Source organism: Myotis yumanensis, unplaced genomic scaffold (assembly GCF_028538775.1).
Source record: "Myotis yumanensis isolate MYYU_CA2020_CCGP unplaced genomic scaffold, mMyoYum1.0.hap1 SCAF_3, whole genome shotgun sequence".
Lineage (NCBI taxonomy): Eukaryota > Metazoa > Chordata > Mammalia > Chiroptera > Vespertilionidae > Myotis > Myotis yumanensis.
In genome coordinates this window covers 115,857,376-115,876,768 of record NW_027223754.1, presented here as the reverse complement: position 1 = coordinate 115,876,768, position 19,393 = coordinate 115,857,376, and the positions used below count along the sequence as shown (strand labels likewise).

Here is a 19,393-nt window from a genome sequence, read left to right as displayed (position 1 = left end):
ATATGTACCATTTTCAATGATACAACAAATCTATCATTTTCATTGGCTACATAATATCCCACTGAGTTTATGTACTATTGTAATTTTAACTCTTCCTCTACTGTTAATTAGATTGAGTTTAATTTACTGAACAATGCACAATGTTGCAATGAACACCCTTATATACAATCTTTCCTTTTTTTGGATTATCTGGATAAAAGGATATTTACATTTACAGTTTTCTAAATGTCTTGAAAAAGAGTCTATCATTATATCCTGCTACCCATATAAATAAATATAGCAGCTTCATATTTTACCAGCAAAAATATTAACAGGTATACAATGGTACTTCACCATAGTTTTTGTATTCATGTTTTTTTTTTATAAATACTGATATTCTATACAACTTACTCATTTTTGTATCTCTTATATTTTATTTGTCCATTTACTTATTGATGCCTTTGTAGTCTTTTAATCAATTTTTTGAACAGCCATTTTAAAAACCTAGAGTCACTTTTCTTTCTTTCATATTTTTTACTTACCTGTTTTTAAGATGTGCCTCCAGATCACAGCGCTGCATTACATCTTGGCACACTGAAGAAAAAGGACATGCAACTAATAATTTGTCCAGAAGTTTATGAACTAGAATACTAGACTTCTTACACAACTTAAAGTGAAGTCTTTTTCTGTCCAATGGACAGAAATCTTTCTCTTGTAAGAAGTTTCTGAGGCACTTGCAGCAGAATGTGTGTCCACAGGGGGTATCTAATGGCTGCAACAGAGGCTGCAGGCAAATATGGCAGACCAGGTCATCATCCACTTCATTCTGGTAATTATACAAGTGATTTTCTCTTGTCCAGTGCTGCTGACCACATTCAAAACACAGAGGATTGAAGGACGAGGAGGTGTGTTCCACCGATACCATCTCATCACTTGTTGTTCCCATTTTGAATCAACTGAAGCAGTTTCTGTATATTCATACATTAGATTTCTACTTCCACTTCAGGTCTGGTTTCCTTTAATAGTTAGTGATGTATCTGACTAAAACAAAGGGTTTCTAGATTAACAAAAAAAAACAAACAAAAAATAATTAACACCCACCAAGAGAGGCTAAAAGTATTAATATAATATTACCAGTTAACTTATTTTTTAGTAAAATATTAAAATTTAGGTCATGTTGGACTTAGAGTAAAGATGGTGAAGTAGAATGTCAACTGTAATTGAAAAATATTATACATTTTCAAAAACAGTAAAAAATATTAAAAAGAAATCACAGTAACATTTAGAACAGGTAACAAATTAGTCATAAAACATAAAAATGATATTAATTTGCTAGTTGGGTAAGAATGAATTACACCGCCAAGTTCTCAGTAAAAAAAAAAAAATTGTGATTAAAAGCAAAGATGTCATATACTATATGACATGGCATAAGAAACAATCAATTTGTTTTATTTACTAACTGAAATCCACAACTACCTCACTGCTCAATGATTGTTTTAAAGACCATTAATCTACAGAGTATATAATCTAATTTGAGGTATACTACATAATACATTTGCACGGGCAATCCCAATCATGGTTCTTTGCTACTGACTGGTTTTATGCATTTGTAAGACAACATCAAAGATTGCATCTCTAAATGTAGTTTCAAAGATAATTCAGTGTATGTTTAAAAAATGGCCTTTGCTCCACACTATGTTTGGGGAGAAATGGATTTCAAAATACCTATGATTTGAATATTCTCTCTCTATATAACATAGATTATACAAAGATAAATATTCATAGCATATATGCAACCGTTATAAAATACAATGCTATTTAATGCCATTAAAAAAAAAATCCTTATGTAATTCAATTAAACAAATAATGTTATAAATTTCAATTCTGCCCTAACCGATTTGGTTCAGTGGATAGAGCGTCAGCCTGTGGACTCAAGGGTCCCAGGTTCGATTCCGGTCAAGGGCATGTACCTTGGTTGTGGGCACATCCCCAGTGGGGAGTGTGCAGGAGGCAGCTGATCGATGTTTCTCTCTCATCGATGTTTCTAACTCTCTATCCTTCTCTCTTCCTCTCTGTAAAAAATCAGTAAAATATATTAAAAAAAAAAAATTTCAATTCCACCTCATATTATTCAATTATTCCATTTGTCCTGGCTTGCTCAGGGCAGCAGCAGCAGAGTGTGCGTGTGCGCGCATGCACGTGTGTGCGGATGTGTGTACACGCACACATCCCCTCCAACACAATACTCTTAAAACAGCCTACCCCAATTTAGTGTAGGCTCCCCTTAGGTGAAGTTTCCAGATTCCTGCCGCTGGAGCACCAGGGGTTAAAATTCAACACTAAAGGCAGCAGCCGTCTCTATTCATTTTTCTGTTCATATTTACAGTGTCTAGTATGTGCCAAACATTGGACAAGGGCAGAGAAGTAGGGAGAGGACAGTTAAGCAAACCCACTATTAAAATTCAATGTAATAAGTACTCTGAGAAAGTTATGCTCAGGATGCTATGTGGACATAGAGAAAAGGGAGAAGAACTGGCATCTAATTTAGTTTAGTTTTGAGGCCAGAAATACTTTCAAAAGGAGAAAAAATACGCACTGCTGGGTTGTGACAGGAAGCATTAACCCAAGAGAAAAATGGACAAGGGCATCTTAACCCTACCAGACCGCTGTACCGATTTTTCAGTAATTTCTACACAAAGGTGGAATATTGGCGCTAGATGAAAGGTAGATTAAAGGTAGACCTATTTTCTACAATGTCTTCAAGTTCCATCTTATTCTAACCACTTGTTTGCATGTAACTAACATTTTCCTATATCATGTTGGTTTTTTCTCTTTAATGCTCAGGAGCCCAGGTATAGGGGACAGTTAGGTTCAGGGCCTCAGGTCTGGTAGGATTAATGCTAAGTCACAGGAGCTTGAGAGTACACATATATTCAGGGAATATGGAGCAGATCAAGACCTCTGAGGCAAAGAACAGGGTTAATAGAACAGGGTAAGCCAGGCTGCAACCGCTGGGACCGCAGGGGCTGGTCGGGCTCCCCGTGGGTTTGTGCAGGAGCATGTCTGCGAGGCCGGCCTGGAGAGAGCGTGCTGCCCGCCTGGCTTCCATGCGGCGCCACCGGCAGCCCAGAGGCCCATGCTGCGCCCAGGCCCGCAGCATCCGGCCGCGCTCACCGCACCTCCATATGGGAACTCAGGTGCCGTAACTTAGGCAGAGGGGGATACACGGGGGCCTAGGGGCCCTGGTGCTGCCCAGGGCCCAGAGGTTGGCTGGGACCTGACCTTCCACACCAGATGCTCACACTTCGATTGCCAGCCAGGCCTAGGCACCACACCCGTGCAACAATTTCGTACACCGGGTCTCTAGTATTAAGATAACCTTTTATCTTTATCATCCTATATAATAAAACCCTAATATGCTAAGTGTCTGGTCAGCCATTCAACCAATCAAAGCATAATATGCTAATGATATGCTAAGGCCACTCAACTACTCACTATGATGTGCACTGACCACCAGGTGGCAGACAGTCGACCGGTCGACCAGTCACTATGACATGCACTGATCACCAGGGGGCAGATGCTCTGACTGGTAGGTTAGCTTGCTGCTGGGGTGTAGCTGATTAGGACTGAGCGAGAGGGGCCGGACATGCCCTGGAGCCTTCCCGTTGCCCCTCCCTGGCTGGCCAACCCCCCGTGTCTCTCCCTGGCCCTGATTGTGCACCGGTGGGGTCCCTTGGCCTAGCCTGCACCCTCTCACAATCCGGGACCCTTCGGGGGTGTCGGAGAGCCAGTTTTGGTCCGACCCCACAGGCCAAGCCAAGGGACCCCACTGGTACACGAATTCATGCACCAGGCCTCTAGTATTACTATAATTATTTTTCCCAAGCCTCCTGTTTGCCTACTGGCACAAAGAAGTCAATTTTCATGTAATTGAACACATTCACATTCCTGTCCAAAAATTCTTCCTCTACTTATATTCCCTCCACTATAAAAAGAAAAGATAAAGATTTGCCTCTATTTTCTTCATATGTGTAGTTTTAAAAAAGTGATTATCACTCTCTTCTGATTGATATGCAGTATGAGAATAGATTTAACTTTATTTTTCTCCCAACTGTTAAATAATTGTCCCAGTTCCAATATATCTGACTCACATTTATTTCAAAACCTATGTCATCATTATTTCCCTCTCAATGACTCTATTACTGCACTTTCTATGGCACTTCTGTACTACTCCAGTGTCCTATAACTAGAACCAGAAACTCCTTTGTTTCTTTTTCTCACTTTTGCCTCATTCCCCATACCCAGTCACTAAGTTCCTATTGACTCTACTCTGGAATATGTTACTTATGCTTCCTCTTCCTCCATCCCCACCACTATGCTTAGATTAGGCCTGTTGCACTTGCTTGTTTGGTAGTCACTCAAAGGTTTTCAGTCTTGGTCCTCTCCTCTTTGTCCTTCACAGCACTAGCATCCAAAACCCACTGATAAATACTTTTCTGTAGCCTCCAATTGCTTCTACAAAATGAAAGACTGGCACTTAAATCTTCAAAACTGGCTCCTTTAGTTTCATTTACTGAACACAGTTCTACACATTCCATGCTTTGGCTACACCAAACCTCAATCATGCTATTCCTTATGCCTGGAATGTCCTTGCCTACCTTTTTGATCTGCAGAATTCCCACCCACATTTAATGGCCAGCTCAGGCAAACCCTATGCTAAGAAGTGCCTTCTGATCAAACCCAAACATAATTACTCATTCCGTCCCTTACACCACCATTTACTACTACAGTCAGTATGCCCCGCACTGCTGTGGGTTAGCAATCACTTGTTTGCATGTGTTTGCAGGGCTCCTATAGTTTAATGGTGGGAGCATGACATGGGTGGAGAATAAAGATCTTCATGATCTCTTGGCATGAATATTTTCTTCAGATGCCAAATCAAAAGTATCTGTATTAAACTTTCTCAAAAGTGACAGATTTCAGTAACATAGCTTGTGAAATGTTAAAAGGGGACTAATTAGACCAAGAAGATTCCAGAGGAAGGGAATAAAAGAAAATAGGAACTTCCTATTATAGGAAATTCCCTATCTCCATAAATAACTTGTACAGAAGTCACATACTCAGAGAACACCACCCCAATGCAGCAAGCATGTGAATCTGACCAGGACCTATCTGTAGAGGTACAGAATTAGGCCAAACACCTAAGACTGTGAAAAAGAATTCATTCAGGGAGAAAACCAAGATGGCGGCATAGGTAAACACCGGAGATTGCTGCCTCGCACAACCACTTCAAAAATACAACTAAAAGACGAAACGGACATCACCCAGAACCACAGGAAGGCTGGCTGAGTGGAAAATTCCATACCGAGACTCAGAGGAGGCGCAGCGCGGAAGTGAAATACTAAGATGCAGAGGTGCGCACGGAGCGGGCTGTCGGCTGAGGGCGCAGTTGTCTGTTTCAATCGGGAGGGAGTCACAGGCTCTGAGCTCCAGTTCCGGGCGAGTCTCTAGGGACCCAGACTCAAACGGGAGAAGCAGGACTGTCTGGCATTGGTCGGATCTCGAGGGCAGCTTTCTCTCTGAGGTTTGCAGCGGTTGCTGGGACACTGAGAAGTAGAGCCTCTGGGGACGGGACTGAGAGCAGCCATAACTGCTCGCTCCGCCCACCCTGTAGATCCCCTGGGACCCGCCCCGCCCAAGCCCTGCCCAGAGGCATTTGTGGGATAGCCTCAGGCAAAGGCTAGATTAGCACCTCCCTAGAGGACAGAAGTTCTCCCACTGCAGACACAGCTGATTCTCACAGCCAGTTGGCCGGAGGTCAAATCCCTCCCAGTGATACCTACAACAATCAAGGCTTAGCTACAACAAGACTGTGCACAAAGACCACAAGGGGGTGCACCAAGAGTGTCTACCTCAGGTAATTGGGACACTTAGCAAAGAAAGCCACTCTATCAACACAGCGAAGCATAAAAAAATGCCGAGACAAAGAAACAGGAAACAAATGACAGAACTGGAGGAAAGCAGGCTGCTGGATATAGAATTCAAACCCACACTTTTGAGGTCTTTCAAGAGTCTTCTAGAGTCTGCTGATAAACTTAATGATATGTACAAGAAATCTAATGAAACCCTCGATGTTGTGATAAAGGACCAACTAGAAATTAAGCATACACTGACAGAAATAAAGAATATTATACAGACTCCCAACAGCAGACCAGAGGAGCGCAAGAATCAACTCAAAGATTTGAAATGCGAAGAAGCAAAAAACACCCAACCGGAAAAGCAAAATGAAAAAAGAATCTGAAAATACAAAGATAGTGTAAGGAGCCTCTGGGATAGTTTCAAACGCACCAACATCAGAATTATAGGGGTGCCAGAAGAAGAGAGAGAGCAAGATATTGAAAACCTATTTGAAGAAATAATGACAGAAAACTTCCCCTACCTGGTGAAAGAAATAGACTTACAAGTCCAGGAAGCACAGAGACCCCAAACAAAAGGAATCCAAAGAGGACTACACCAAGACACATCATAATTAAAATGCCAAGAGCAAAAGACAAAGAGAGAATCCTAAAAGCAGCAAGAGAAAGAAAGTCAGTTACCTACAAGGGAGTACTCATACGACTATCAGCTGATTTCTCAACAGAAACTTTGCAGGCCAGAAGGGAGTGGCAAGAAATATTCAAAGTGATGAATGCCAAGAACCTACAACCAAGATTACTTTACCCAGCAAAGCTATCATTCAGAAGTGAAGGTCAGATAAAGAGCTTCACAGATAAGGAAAAGCTAAAGGAGTTCATCACCACCAACCCAGTATTATATGAAATGCTGAAAGGTATTCTTTAAGAAGAGGAAGAAGAAGAAAAAGGTAAAGATACAAATTATGAACAACAAATACGCATCTATCAACAAGTGAATCTAAGAATCAAGTGAATAAATAATCTGATGTACAGAATGAACTGGTGATTATAATAGAATCAGGGACATAGAAAGGGATTGGACTGACTATTCTTAGGGGGGAAAGGGGTGTGGGAGATGCGGGAAGAGACTGGACAAAAATCGTGCACCTATGGATGAGGACAGTGGGTGGGGAGTGAGGGCGGAGGGTGGGGTGGGAACTGGGAGGAGGGGAGTTATGGGGGGAAAGGAGAGGAACAAATGTAATAATCTGAACAATAAAGATTTAATTAAAAAAAAAAAGAATTCATTCAGTTGTATCTAAATTTCTTTACATGATAGGAACTCACCAGACCGTGGAATTCTACCTGTGAATAAGTCCCTAAGACTAAAGGGTCCTATTTTGCGCATGCATGGGGTGGATGAACAGAGAGAGATTCTGAGGGATGGACTGTGGTAGAGACAGGAAGCTAGTGGGATTGGCTAAGCCACTAGAGCGACGGTTCTCAACCTGTGGGTCGCGACCCCTTTGGCGGTCGAATGACCCTTTCACAGGGGTCGCCTAAGACCATCCTGCATATCAGATATTTATATTACGATTCATAACAGTAGCAACATTACAGTTATGAAGTAGCAACGAAAATAATTTTATGGTTGGGTCACAACATGAGGAACTGTATTTAAAGGGCCTGAAGGTTGAGAACCACTGCACTAGAGAGTTCTGAGTCAAGAAATGATGTGCAAATGTCTTTGTGTTAGGGAAGATCACTCTGGCAGAAGGTTTAGCATAGGTAAGGGGAGTGTGGTATGGCAATAATGAAGGAAGGCAAAACAGGAAGTCACTGCAATGGTCAAGATGAATTGTAATGAGAACTTCAACTATGGTACTGAGTAGGAATAATCAAAGGAGGGATGAATTTGAGCAACATTTTAAGATGTAGAAATTTAAAAAAAAAAGATGCATGATGGTAAGAGAAGAAGTTAGCATACCAAAACAGGCACGAACATAGCAAAGAAAAAAGACTTTAAGTGAACTCTTCATATTTCCCATCAAAATGTACCTATAATAATAAAAAAAACTGATGACATTAAAAAAATGCACCTGTATTCCCTATAATTCAAGATTCGTTTCTCCGTTATATACATAAGAATTTCCTGATATCTCCCAAATGCCAAAATTTAATACTCCATTTAACATTATACTCAGTTAAGAAGTAAAATGTCTTTCAAGACTTATAAAAAATTGTCCATCATTAGGAGTTGAAGTCTCATGTCCTAACCTTCCACTTTAAACAACTAGGGCACTGGACTAACTGGGCTAGATAATCCATAAAGTTTCTTCCAGCTGAAACATTTCAGCGAAGTGGGGTGAAGGGAACATGGAGGAGGGGAGTCTCACCATTATTTAAAATAAAAAGACAATGCCCAATATCATAAATACACAGGGTAGCCAGAAAAGACTGAGAGGTAGGCAACTAAAAAGAGAGCAAGTGAACACAACAAGCACATGTGGTAAAGACAAAATATTAGGGTTTTTGTTGTTAGACAAAAGGGGATAAAGGATAAGAGTGGTGTCAAAAAGAGATAAACGCTAGTCTAAACTAACAGGGATTTACTCATGAGGGTAATTTTGATGTCTAAAGGGAATAAATTAGAGGAGATAATTATAATGGCTAGTATTTATTTACTAGAGGCCCAATGCACGAAATACATGCAAGAGTAGGGCTTCCTTCCCCCGGCTGCCAGGACCCAGGCTTCCTCCAACCGCTGGCAGGCACCCGGGACACAGGCTTCCCTTCGGCCGCTGGCAGGCACCCGAGACCCAGGCTACCCTCCAGTTGTCGGCAGGGACCCGGGAACCCGGATTCCCTCGCAGCCCCGGCTTTGTCTGGAAGGTCATCCGGAAGGATGTCTGGTCTAATTAGCATATTACACTTTTATTATTATAGATTGAGTTTTTACTATGTGTCAAGCAAAATATTAACTGAGATGGGGAATTAACAGATTTGTAGACAGTCCTTGGGTTACGTCGGACTCGACATATGTGGTTACATTGCCATCTCCCATTTATTTATAAAAAAAAAAGTTCCATCATTTTGACATATTTATATATGTGCTTTATGTTTTTTATTATTTATTTACCTCAAGTAAAGGTCAAGAATTGTTATCTTTCTTTAAATTTTTTTTACTGTTTCACTTCCTTACTGCTGTGTATGTGCTCCATGTGAGCGACATAGGTGCTTATGTAGGTGGGTTCCAACTTACAGAGAAAATCTCGATACGTCGCGCCGTATGAACGGACTCCGACGTAAACCGAGGACCTACTATACTCTTCATGATAACCCTGAGTTTGATATTATCCCCATTTTTCAGATGAGGAAACTGAAAGAACATTAGGTAACTTGTTCAAGATCCCAAAGCTAGTAATTGATGGAACTATGATTCGAATCAGGCAATCTGATTCGAGAATTATACTTTTAAAAAATATATATGTATATACTTTAAAAAGTATATATACATGTAGTTTTAAAGACTTAAGTCACTAAACCAGAAAAATCGTAGAAGAAAACAGAGACAGTTAAAATTTCAGACATTTCTCACAGCAATATTTTTGTAGATATATTTCCTTAGGCAAGGAAAGCAAAGGAAAAAATAAACAAATGGGACTGCATGAAACTAAAAAGCTAAAAAGCTTCTGCATAGCAAGAGAAACCATCAATAAAATAAAAAGGGAACATATTTGCCAATGATAGATCTAATAAGGGGTTAAGTTCCAAAATATATAAAGAATGTATACTACTCAATACCAAGAAGACAAAAAACCCAATTAAAAAAAGGGCAAAGGACACTTCTACAAAGAGGACATACTGATGGCCAATGGTCATTTGAAAAAATGCTCAACATCAATGGTGATCAAAGAGATGAAAATTAAAACTACAATGAGGTATCACCTCATGCCTGTCAGAATGGCTATCATCAATAAATCAACAAATAATAAGTGCTGGAGAGGATATGGAGAAAAGGGAACACTCCTGCACTGCTGGTGAGAATGCAGATTGGTGCAGCCACTGTGGAAAACAGTATAGAGTTTCCTCAGAAAATTAAAATATAACTGCCTTTTGACCCTGTGACCCCACTTCTGGGAATATATCCAAAGAACCAAAACAGTAATTCAAAAGAATATATGTGCCGGAGTCCATTCATTGTCTTCACTAGCTGAGTTTAGACAGAACCCCGCCCCCCCCCCCGCCCCCCCCAAAAGCTAGTAGCCATTGAAAGTCCTAGTAAAGGTCAGGGCTGTGCACCACCCAGTTAATCTAGGAACCATTCAGTTAATTTAGGTAATAATAGTTGAAGCATCCCCACCTTAGTTCCCTTCATTCCTTAGATAGTTATGTAGATCCTTGTTGATTATTGTTCATCAATTACTCTGCCTACACTCGGAAATCTGTTGATAAGCTAATCAGTTACTCTGCCTACACTTGGAAATCTATTGATGAGTTAATCAGATACTTTTGTCTACTCCTGAAAATTGCTGATCTGTGTGTCATTGAAACTTCCTTTTCTTAAGGGCTACTCCAGATCAATAAAAGATTGGAGCAGCCTGAGCATGGGTGGAAGTCCTTCGGGACTTGCCCGCCTGGTCCTCCAATATTGCAAAATTATCTCGTGTCTTTTTCTCTCATTTGCTGTGCGGCTCCTCTTTCAGGTACCGAACCTTACTCCACGCAGAACGTGGAGGGAGTGTTACTCGACATATATGCACACCTATGTTCATTGAAGATTTACAAAAGCCAAAATCTGGAAACAGCAAAAGTGTCCATCAGTAGAAGAGAGGATAAAAAAAACTGTGGCACATTTACATAATAGAATACTACTATTATTCTATTCTAAAAAAAACAGGCAATCTTAACTTTTGCAATAGCATGGATGGACCTGGAAATTATTATGCTAAGTGAAATAAGCCAGTCAGAGAGAGACAAATACCATATAGAACCAGAGGCATGGGTACATGGAACAGACTGACAGCTGTCAGAAGGGAGAGGGGATTTGGGGACTGGATGAAAGAAGATGAAGAGATTAAGCAAACACATAGACACCAACAACAGTGTGGTGATAGCCAGAGGGAAAGGGGAGTGGGAGATAGGTGAAGGTGGGCAAAGAGGGGAAAATGGGGACAGAAAGAGACTTTGCTTGGACAGTGGGAGTACAATGCAGTGTGCAGATGATGTTTTATTGATTTTTACACTTGAAACCTGTATGTTTTTGTGAACCAATGTCACCCCAATAAATTTAATTTTTAAAAAAGGAAAAAAATATTAATTCACAAAGCACTATGGGCAACGTTAAGGATTTGGGTCTTTAGTCTATAAATGTAAAAAGTTATCAGAGGATTTTAAGAAGAATGGCAAGATGAGATCTATATTTCAAAACTTATTCTGAATATATCCTATATAATAAAGAGCTAATATGCTAATTAGACCGAACAGCAGAACAACTGTCTGGACAAAGCTGGGTCTGCAAGGGCCTGCCGAGGCTGCGAGGGGCTGAGAGGGCCAAGCCTCTTGCATGAATTTTGTGCATCGGGCCTTTATTTATAAAATGAGAATTAAGAGAAGTTTGAATGAATGGGGGAAGTCCAGTTAAAAGGCCATTGCAGTAGTCCAAGAAGAAAAGATAACTTGAACTAGGACAGTGGTAGTGTACAAAAAGAGAGTTGAGATTTCAAAGGTTAAATAGATGGGTTGAATATTGTGTGGGAAGTGAGGGTGAGAAAGACTCCCCAGGCTATTGAGGCTTATAAAATAGTCAGTAGTGCTCCTCTCTAGGGATTGGTGCAAGAGGGATCAAGAGTTGCAGTTTGGACATATTGAATGTGATATGCCTGTCAGAGACATTTATCTAAATTAGGATACCCAAATCTGGTGACTAGAAGACAGGTCTGGACTTGGAATGTATGTCTGGGAGCTATTAGTATAAGAAGACAACTGAAGATATGAAAAGTAAGTATGAGTGCTTACAGCTCTTTTTGAATTTGTCCAGCAGGTCTTCCGGCTTTTACCGGAAGGCCCTAAAAAAAAAAGAAAGAAAAGTAGGTCATCTAGGGAGATAGTATAGAGTGAGAGAAGGGATAAGGACCAGTAAACATCAATACTTATCCATTTCAGGTTCCGAATTGTATTTTTGTAAAAATAAACATTCAATGTGGATTTTTAAATACAGCAAGATTAACATATAATACATTCATCTTGATCTTAAACTTACCAACCTAAATCTTTTGCCAAAGAAACAGGATCAGAATGATTATCAGGCAGATAAGGATCAAAGAGATTCCTAAATTATAATTACAAGATTGAGATAATATAAGAGATGCAAATGTAAAACTATTTGGGGGGGGGGGATACTTCCTTCATAGCTTGATAAAACAAAATACATACTGATTGTTTCAAAAGTACCATAACATTTCCAAAATCAAACCCAAGATCATCTCCACCAAAATGTGGTACTCCTGCAGTGAATGGCATCACTAGCACTCCCCATATAGGCACATAAGCCAGAAACTCAAGTAATTTTTGATACTGCCCTCCTGCTCACCTTCCATATATAATCTATTACGAAGTCCTACCAATTTTCCTCTGCACAATTTTGTTCTGACTTAACTCTTGAACTTTTTTTTTTCTTACAACAGTCCTCATGACTTCACTTTTCCACTCCACAGATTTTCTATTGGTTCCTTGAAAGGGTCAAGCTATCTGTTTTGACTCAAGACCTTTGCAAATATTCCATCTGCCTGGAATATTCTTTCCCACTACCTTCTCCTAGGTAACTTTTTCCTCATCTTTCAAATTCTGATTTCTTAAACATAACAAAACAAAAACCTTCCATGCTAGCACTCAAGACTAGGACAGGTCCCTTCTTATATGGTCTTATAACATCTATGTCTTTCCCTCGTAGTACTTACCACAACAATTATTTACTTACATGATTACTCAATATCTGTCTTCTCTACTAGATTGGAATCTCTGTAAGTGCCGGGCCTGTGCTCTGCTCATTATAGACTTAGCACCAAGCACACTGCCTAGCAAGCATGAAATGATAGATAATAGTTTTAAGTAAATCCTTAATTCTAAATTACTAATAAAGTACTCAGCATATCTAAAGGAGAGAAAGAATTTAGGCTGGGTCTCTGACTCCAAGCCTTGAGTACATGAGCCCTATATCATAAAGACTGCCTCTCTAGTTTGAGACAGGAGGGTCTGGTTGACAGGAGAGAAAAAAAGGAGGGATCAAGGGTCTAGATCAGCACTGTCTAAAGGAAATATAATGTGCAGGATCTAGAAACCACATTAAGAAAAGAAAAAAAAAACAGGTAATATTCATTTTAATAACATATTTTATTTAATCCAATGTATCCAAAATTATTATCATATCACCATGTAATCAATATTTTAAAATTATTAATGGGGTATCTCACATTGTAATTAAAGTCTTTGAAATCAGTGTGTATTTTATACTTACAAAACATCTCAGTTGGGATGAGCCACATGTTAAATTCTCAAGAACCACAGAAGACCAGTGGCTACTGGACAGCACAAATATGGGCATTTATATCTATATGAGGAAAAAAAGTATATTTAATAGGAGTAAGATAGTCTTTTCCTTCGAAGAACTTACAATCTAACCATCAGATACAACTATTATACAAGCAAAGTATATGTGACAGGGACATACCAACCAGTCTGTAGAATCACTCAGGAAATAAAGAAGCCCTTAAGCAATGGTACTGATAGATACATACAGGTGAGCACCGTTGTGGAAGATCCTTTCTGCAAATGATAGAAAGCCTGACTAAAACTGGCTTAAGTAAAAAGCCAGATGGTTGTGACTGGACTTAGGATTCTTTCACCCAACTCTGCTTCCTGTGGATTGGGCTCATGTTCAGGCTGTACCTGGCAGCCAGTTTCCAGCAATTTTAGGGTCACAAAGTCATAGCCCTTAGTCAGCTTCCACATTATGCCAACAAGAGCCCCAGAATGACACCTTCCTATCTCTGATGGTCATGTACTCATCCTGAACCAATCACTGTAGCCAGGGACATGTGATGCTTTAATGGGCTAGACCTGGGTTACTTGAGTCAATGCCCCCATAAGCACATAGACTAAAGTAGAGAAAAAGTGGATCCCAAAAGAAGGGAATTAGGAGCTGGAAGTAAGGTGAGTGGATGCCATGCACACATACTCAGAAAAGTCTACTACTTTAACTTTTTCTCATTCCCAAGCACCACTCTAAATGTTAATCATTAGCACATTGCTCATTTTTAGCAGCCTATTGATCCACTATCTTTAGGGAGGAATCGATAGATGTCCTTGGTCCTAAGTGTCCATTCAGGATCGATCATGAATGCGGACTATTTTCATCTAAGCATATTACCTTACTGCTTTACTTCCTCCTCAAACAAACTGAGTCTTAAAATTCATTTCCAGAGATTTAACTATTCTCTCCTAACTCTATTTATCCACTATTACTATATGCCAGACACTATGGCACTAATTGCTCTACAAGCATTACTTAACTTAATCTCTTCAACAAACCCTATGAAGTAGTTACCATCACCATTTTATACATAAGGAAAATGAGGGTCTGAGGGATTAAAACAAGTAGGCTGAAAGGGACTAAAATGGGAGTCAAACTCTGGTCCATCTAGTTTCAAAGTCCATGTTTGGTGGTCCTGAAACTGATAAAATTCTACCATTCCCTTCCTTTTCCCCATCAATAAAGAAACAAAAAGACATTATTATAAGCAATATGCAATACAATCCCAGAGAAACCACATGATTTTTAACAATTTTTCTGAAAGCATTGCCATTGTCCTACTCTTTGTAAAAACAAAAACAAAAAAAGTAAAACTGTGATGATAGCCGCAAAGAAAGGCAACTGTACTAATGAGCTAGAATTAAATTTCTCTGCAATCTGACTCTTCAAATAAGGCTATGATCTAATATAATAAGAGCAATATGCAAATTAGCTGGGACTCTGTAATGTCACAACTGATCTACAAGCGCGGAGAGCTACAGGAGGGCGGTGCAGCCAACTATGACCAGCAGAGAGCTACCAGTGGCAGTGGGCGGGGTGGCCAGCTGAGGCAAGCGGCAGCAAGCTACCATGCGCAGGGCTACTAGTTTAGTATAATTAACAGTAAAGATAAATTCTCAGACAGCCAGAAGTTCACATATGAAATTAGGAAAAAGATCACTGCAGCAAAGAGAAACAAAATAGAGTTTGTAAGAATACATCATGCACAAACAATTCCATTATAAATTAATATTTTTCCAATAATTTATTTTATTTTTTCAAAGCTTAGCATTTTACAGCAAATGCTTGTATTTCGCAAGCCTACCATTAACATTTTATATACTTGCTTTATCACAGATCTACCCATTTTTCTAGCCATTTTGTTTTTTTAGGCACTACAAAGTACATTTTTGCACAAGTCAGTACACTTCTCTTTAAATATTATAGCATGTATATCATTAACTAAAGTTCAATATTTGTTTACATTTTTCTTAAGTGTGTATTCACTGAGTTTTTGACAAATGCATATACCTTTGTATCTCTATTAAGATATAGAACATAACCATCACTCCAGAAAGTTCCCTTACCTCCCCTCTAATCAATATTCTGATTTTTTTCCATCATAGATTACTTTTGTCAATTCTAGAATATCATATTCATGAAAACAACAAATATGAGCTCTTTTGGTTAAGGCGTCTTTTACTTAGCATGTTTTGAGATTCATCCATGCTGTGATATATACAAGTAGTCTGTTTCTTTCCATTGCTCAGCAATATCCCATTGTATCCTGCTTCTTACTGATGGACAACTGGGCTGTTTTCAGCCTTTGAGAATTATGAATAAAAGCTTATATAAACATTCTTTCAATAAACATATGTTATCATTTCTCTTAAGTGAATATCTAAGAGTAGGAAGGTTGGGCCACAGGTTAGGTATATACTTAACTTTTTTTTTTTTTAACTGCCAGACCTTTCCCAACGTGGTTGTACCATTTGATGTTTCCACCAAGAATATCTGAGTTCTGGTGGCTTTGTATCCTTGCCAACATTTAATGTTGCCAGCCTTTTAAATCTTAGTCATTATATGTAATCACTTAACATTTTAATTACTTGTGAATTGCAACTATTTATAAGAAGATTATTATAGCTCAAGAATAACTGTGTTACATAAAATATAGGGCATTAAGGAAAACTACAATATTATAAATACACTAGTGGCCCAGTGCACGAAATTCGTGCATGGGGAAGGGGGGGGTGTCCCTCTGCCCGGCCTGCACCCTCTCCAATCTGGGATCCCTCTTGCAATCTGGGACCGCTGGCTCCTAACCACTCACCTGCCTGCCTGTCTGATCGCCCCTAACTACTCTGCCTGCCAGCCTGGTCGCCCCCAATTACCCCCCCTCTCCCCCCCCCGCCCCCCCCCCCTGCTGGCCTGATCACCGCTAACCACCTCTGCCTCGGCCCCACCACCATGGCTTTGTCCAGAAGGACGTCCAGATGGTCTCCTGGTCTAATTAGCATATTACCCTTTTATTAGTATAGATTTTATGTATAACTTTTATATAAACTTTTTACTATTTTCTAGAAGTCATATGATTGAAACTATACTTTCATTTAGTGTCTTATAAAAATTATGCTGGCAAATATTAGCACTGTTACATAGAAAACTAGTGCAAAGTACTAAATTTTCTTTCTGGTCATCTCTTACTACTTGATAACATCGACAATTTATGGCTCACTTAACAATATATAATTTAGGATCCATAATATGAACTGAATGACATTTGTTAAGCAGAATACCGTTAAAGTCTACCTTTAAAATATAATTCCTATTTTCTATACTCAAAGAATATTATCACCTTTCCCAATATTAGCTAAAATTCCACCTTTCCATTTTGAAATTGTAGTTAAGGTCTTTCAATTAAGTTCTACAGAAAGAATAGCAAATGATGCTACCCCTTAAAATAAAAACCAAAAACACACCTTGGTACAATTACAACATCTGAATTAGCCTGTAAAAGCAAGATGACTGTCCTAGAAATGAGTAAGTCACTACTTGAATATATTGTGCCCATTTCATGTAATCAATGCATTACAGAACTCAGTAGGTGATTTCCCAATTAGTTAAACTGCCAGCTATCTGGTGATGACAAAGAAAAATTACTAACCACAGAGGCTTCCAGACGCCACCAGCAGTGCTTGAACAGGTGAATAGCTTCAAAGCCAGGTCTCTCTTGTTATGCATTGTCCCTTACCTGTTCATATACCCTGAGTGGCCAGATTATTATGACCATCTGACGTTTGTAGGCAAGTTAGCTATAATTTCACGCTGAAGTTGCTAAAGCAGTGGTTCTCAACCTTCCTAATGCTGCGACCCTTTAATACAGTTCCTCATGTTGTGGTGACCCCCAATTTCATTGTTACAAATTGAACATAATTAAAGCATAGTGATTAATCACAAAAACAATATGTAATTATATATGTGTTTTCCGATGGTCTTAGGCGACCCCTGTGAAAGGGTCGTTCGACCCCCAAAGGGGTCGCGACCCACAGGTTGAGAACCGCTGTGCTAGAGGGCCAGACCATTATAAATAAGGAAGCACGTTGTTTACCACAACAGTAGAAGTGATTTTTTTCTGAAGATATGGGTAAACAACTCGATTTAACAGCCTTTGAACGTGGGATATATTTAAATGTGAGTGGCCAGATTATTACGACCACCTGACGTTTGTAGGCAAATTAGCTGTACACTGCATAGTATAGGATATGGAAGCCAAAGGCCTGTTCGAACACCTTTGCTGTCTGCAGTTACCAAGATAAAATGTCTCTAATTCACACAGGAACACAAGGATTGGACAGTCGAGGATTGGAAAAAAGTCATGTGGTCCGATGAATCACGTTTCCAGTTGCATCATGTAGATGGCAGAGTGAGAATTTGGCGGAAACAGCATGAAAGCATGCACCCCACATGCATGAGTACAACCCTTTAAGCTGGTGGGGGCAGTGTTACGGTTTGGGGCATGTTTTCCTGGCATGATTTGGGCCCTTTAATTCATGTGGAACAACGTCTGAATAGCACAACATACCTAAGTATCGTTGCTGATCAAGCTCATCCTATCATGTTGATGGCGTATCCCAATGGAGATGGCTTTTTCCAACAAGACAATGCGTCATGCCATGGTGCTCATATTGTGCAGGAGTGGTTTCAAGAACTTGAGGGAGACTTTACCTTGCTTAGGTGGGCCCCACAATCACCAGATCTCAATCCAATTGAGCATTTGTGGGACAAAGTTAAGAGCCATCAGGCAGCTGGTTCCACAACCATCAAATCTCACAGAACTGGACAGTGCTATTCATCAGGCATGGTGTCAGATTCCTCGCATTACCTTTCAACATCTTGTGGAGTCAATGTCAAGAAGAATTGCCGTAGTATTGAAGGCAAAAGGTGGCCCAACGAAGTACTGATGGGTGGTCAGAATAATCTGGCCACTCATAATAATATATATTCCATGTTCAAAGGCTGTTAAATTGCATTGTTTACCCATATCTTCAGAGAAAAATCACTTCTACTGTCGTGGTAAACAACCTGCTTCTCTATTTATAATGGTCTGGCCCTCTAGCAACTTCAGTGTGAAATTATAGCTAATTTGCCTACAAACGTCAGGTGGTCATAATAACCTGGACACTCAGTGTATACCAAGAGGCAGCCAGTGCCTAAATAGCTATTTTAAGTTGTCTTTGTACACAAATACCAGGACTGGGACATAAATTTCTAAGAAATGTTGCCTGTTTATTAGCCTAATATCACTACACTATATAGTAATAAACTTTAACTCAGTAAAAGAAAATGACTGCAACTAATGTACCCCTGCCCCCCATACACACATCAAAAAAGCAGATGCCTGCCCTAGTCGGTTTGGCTTAGTGGATAAAGTGTCAGCCCATAGATTGAAGGGTTGCAGGTTCGATTCTGGGCACTGGTCTGGAGCATGGAGGCCACCAGTCTATGTGTCTCTCACATGGATGTTTCTCTCTCTGGCTCCCCATCCCCGTAACACTCTCTCTAAAAATCAATGAAAAAAAACCCCAAAAACCCTTGGGTGAGGATTAATAATAACAAAAAGCAGAGGCCTCACAGAGATTTTTTTAAATTAAATCTTTATTGTTCACCTCACAGAGATTTTAACACATACTCATCTTATTAGTACCATTCTTCAAAGCAGAACTTGTTTTTCTTATGTTTTTCCTGAAATATTTTTCTTGCTAAAAAAATATGAATTTACAAAAAAACCCATACTTAACACCTATTTTCCACATGCTGTGCTATGATGCCCCCTGATGGAGAGCAAACACGGCCAGTGGAGCCTCACAACTTGGCGGAGTCAATGGCACACACTGCACACATGCTCTCTAGACCCACACTAAACTGAATGTGTTCTGCAAAATGAATT

At 39.7% G+C, this 19,393-nt stretch overlaps 1 protein-coding gene and 1 non-coding gene across 10 annotated transcripts in view; one reads left to right on the top strand and one right to left on the bottom strand.

The window, feature by feature from the left end:
• LNX2 (ligand of numb-protein X 2) overlaps window positions 1-19,393 on the bottom strand; it is an 80,961-nt gene that overhangs the window by 34,311 nt on the left and 27,257 nt on the right. For 4 of the 9 annotated variants that reach the window (XM_070409415.1, XM_070409416.1, XM_070409414.1 and 1 more), the window contains 3 exons: window positions 13,390-13,482; window positions 11,892-11,941; window positions 522-1,036 (listed from right to left, as the gene is read on the bottom strand). In XM_070409415.1, coding sequence (XP_070265516.1) covers window positions 522-925 — 404 coding nt within the window. In that variant the 5' untranslated portion in view covers window positions 926-1,036; window positions 11,892-11,941; window positions 13,390-13,482. Of the gene's footprint in view, window positions 1-521; window positions 1,037-2,241; window positions 2,273-11,891; window positions 11,942-13,389; window positions 13,483-19,393 lie in introns of those variants that run through there. The other 5 variants (XM_070409418.1, XM_070409417.1, XM_070409419.1 and 2 more) reach the window with 5 other exon arrangements.
• Window positions 11,882-11,944, top strand: LOC139007831 (U7 small nuclear RNA). Its single transcript, XR_011470979.1, has one exon. It is a non-coding gene; the product is annotated as a U7 small nuclear RNA (small nuclear RNA).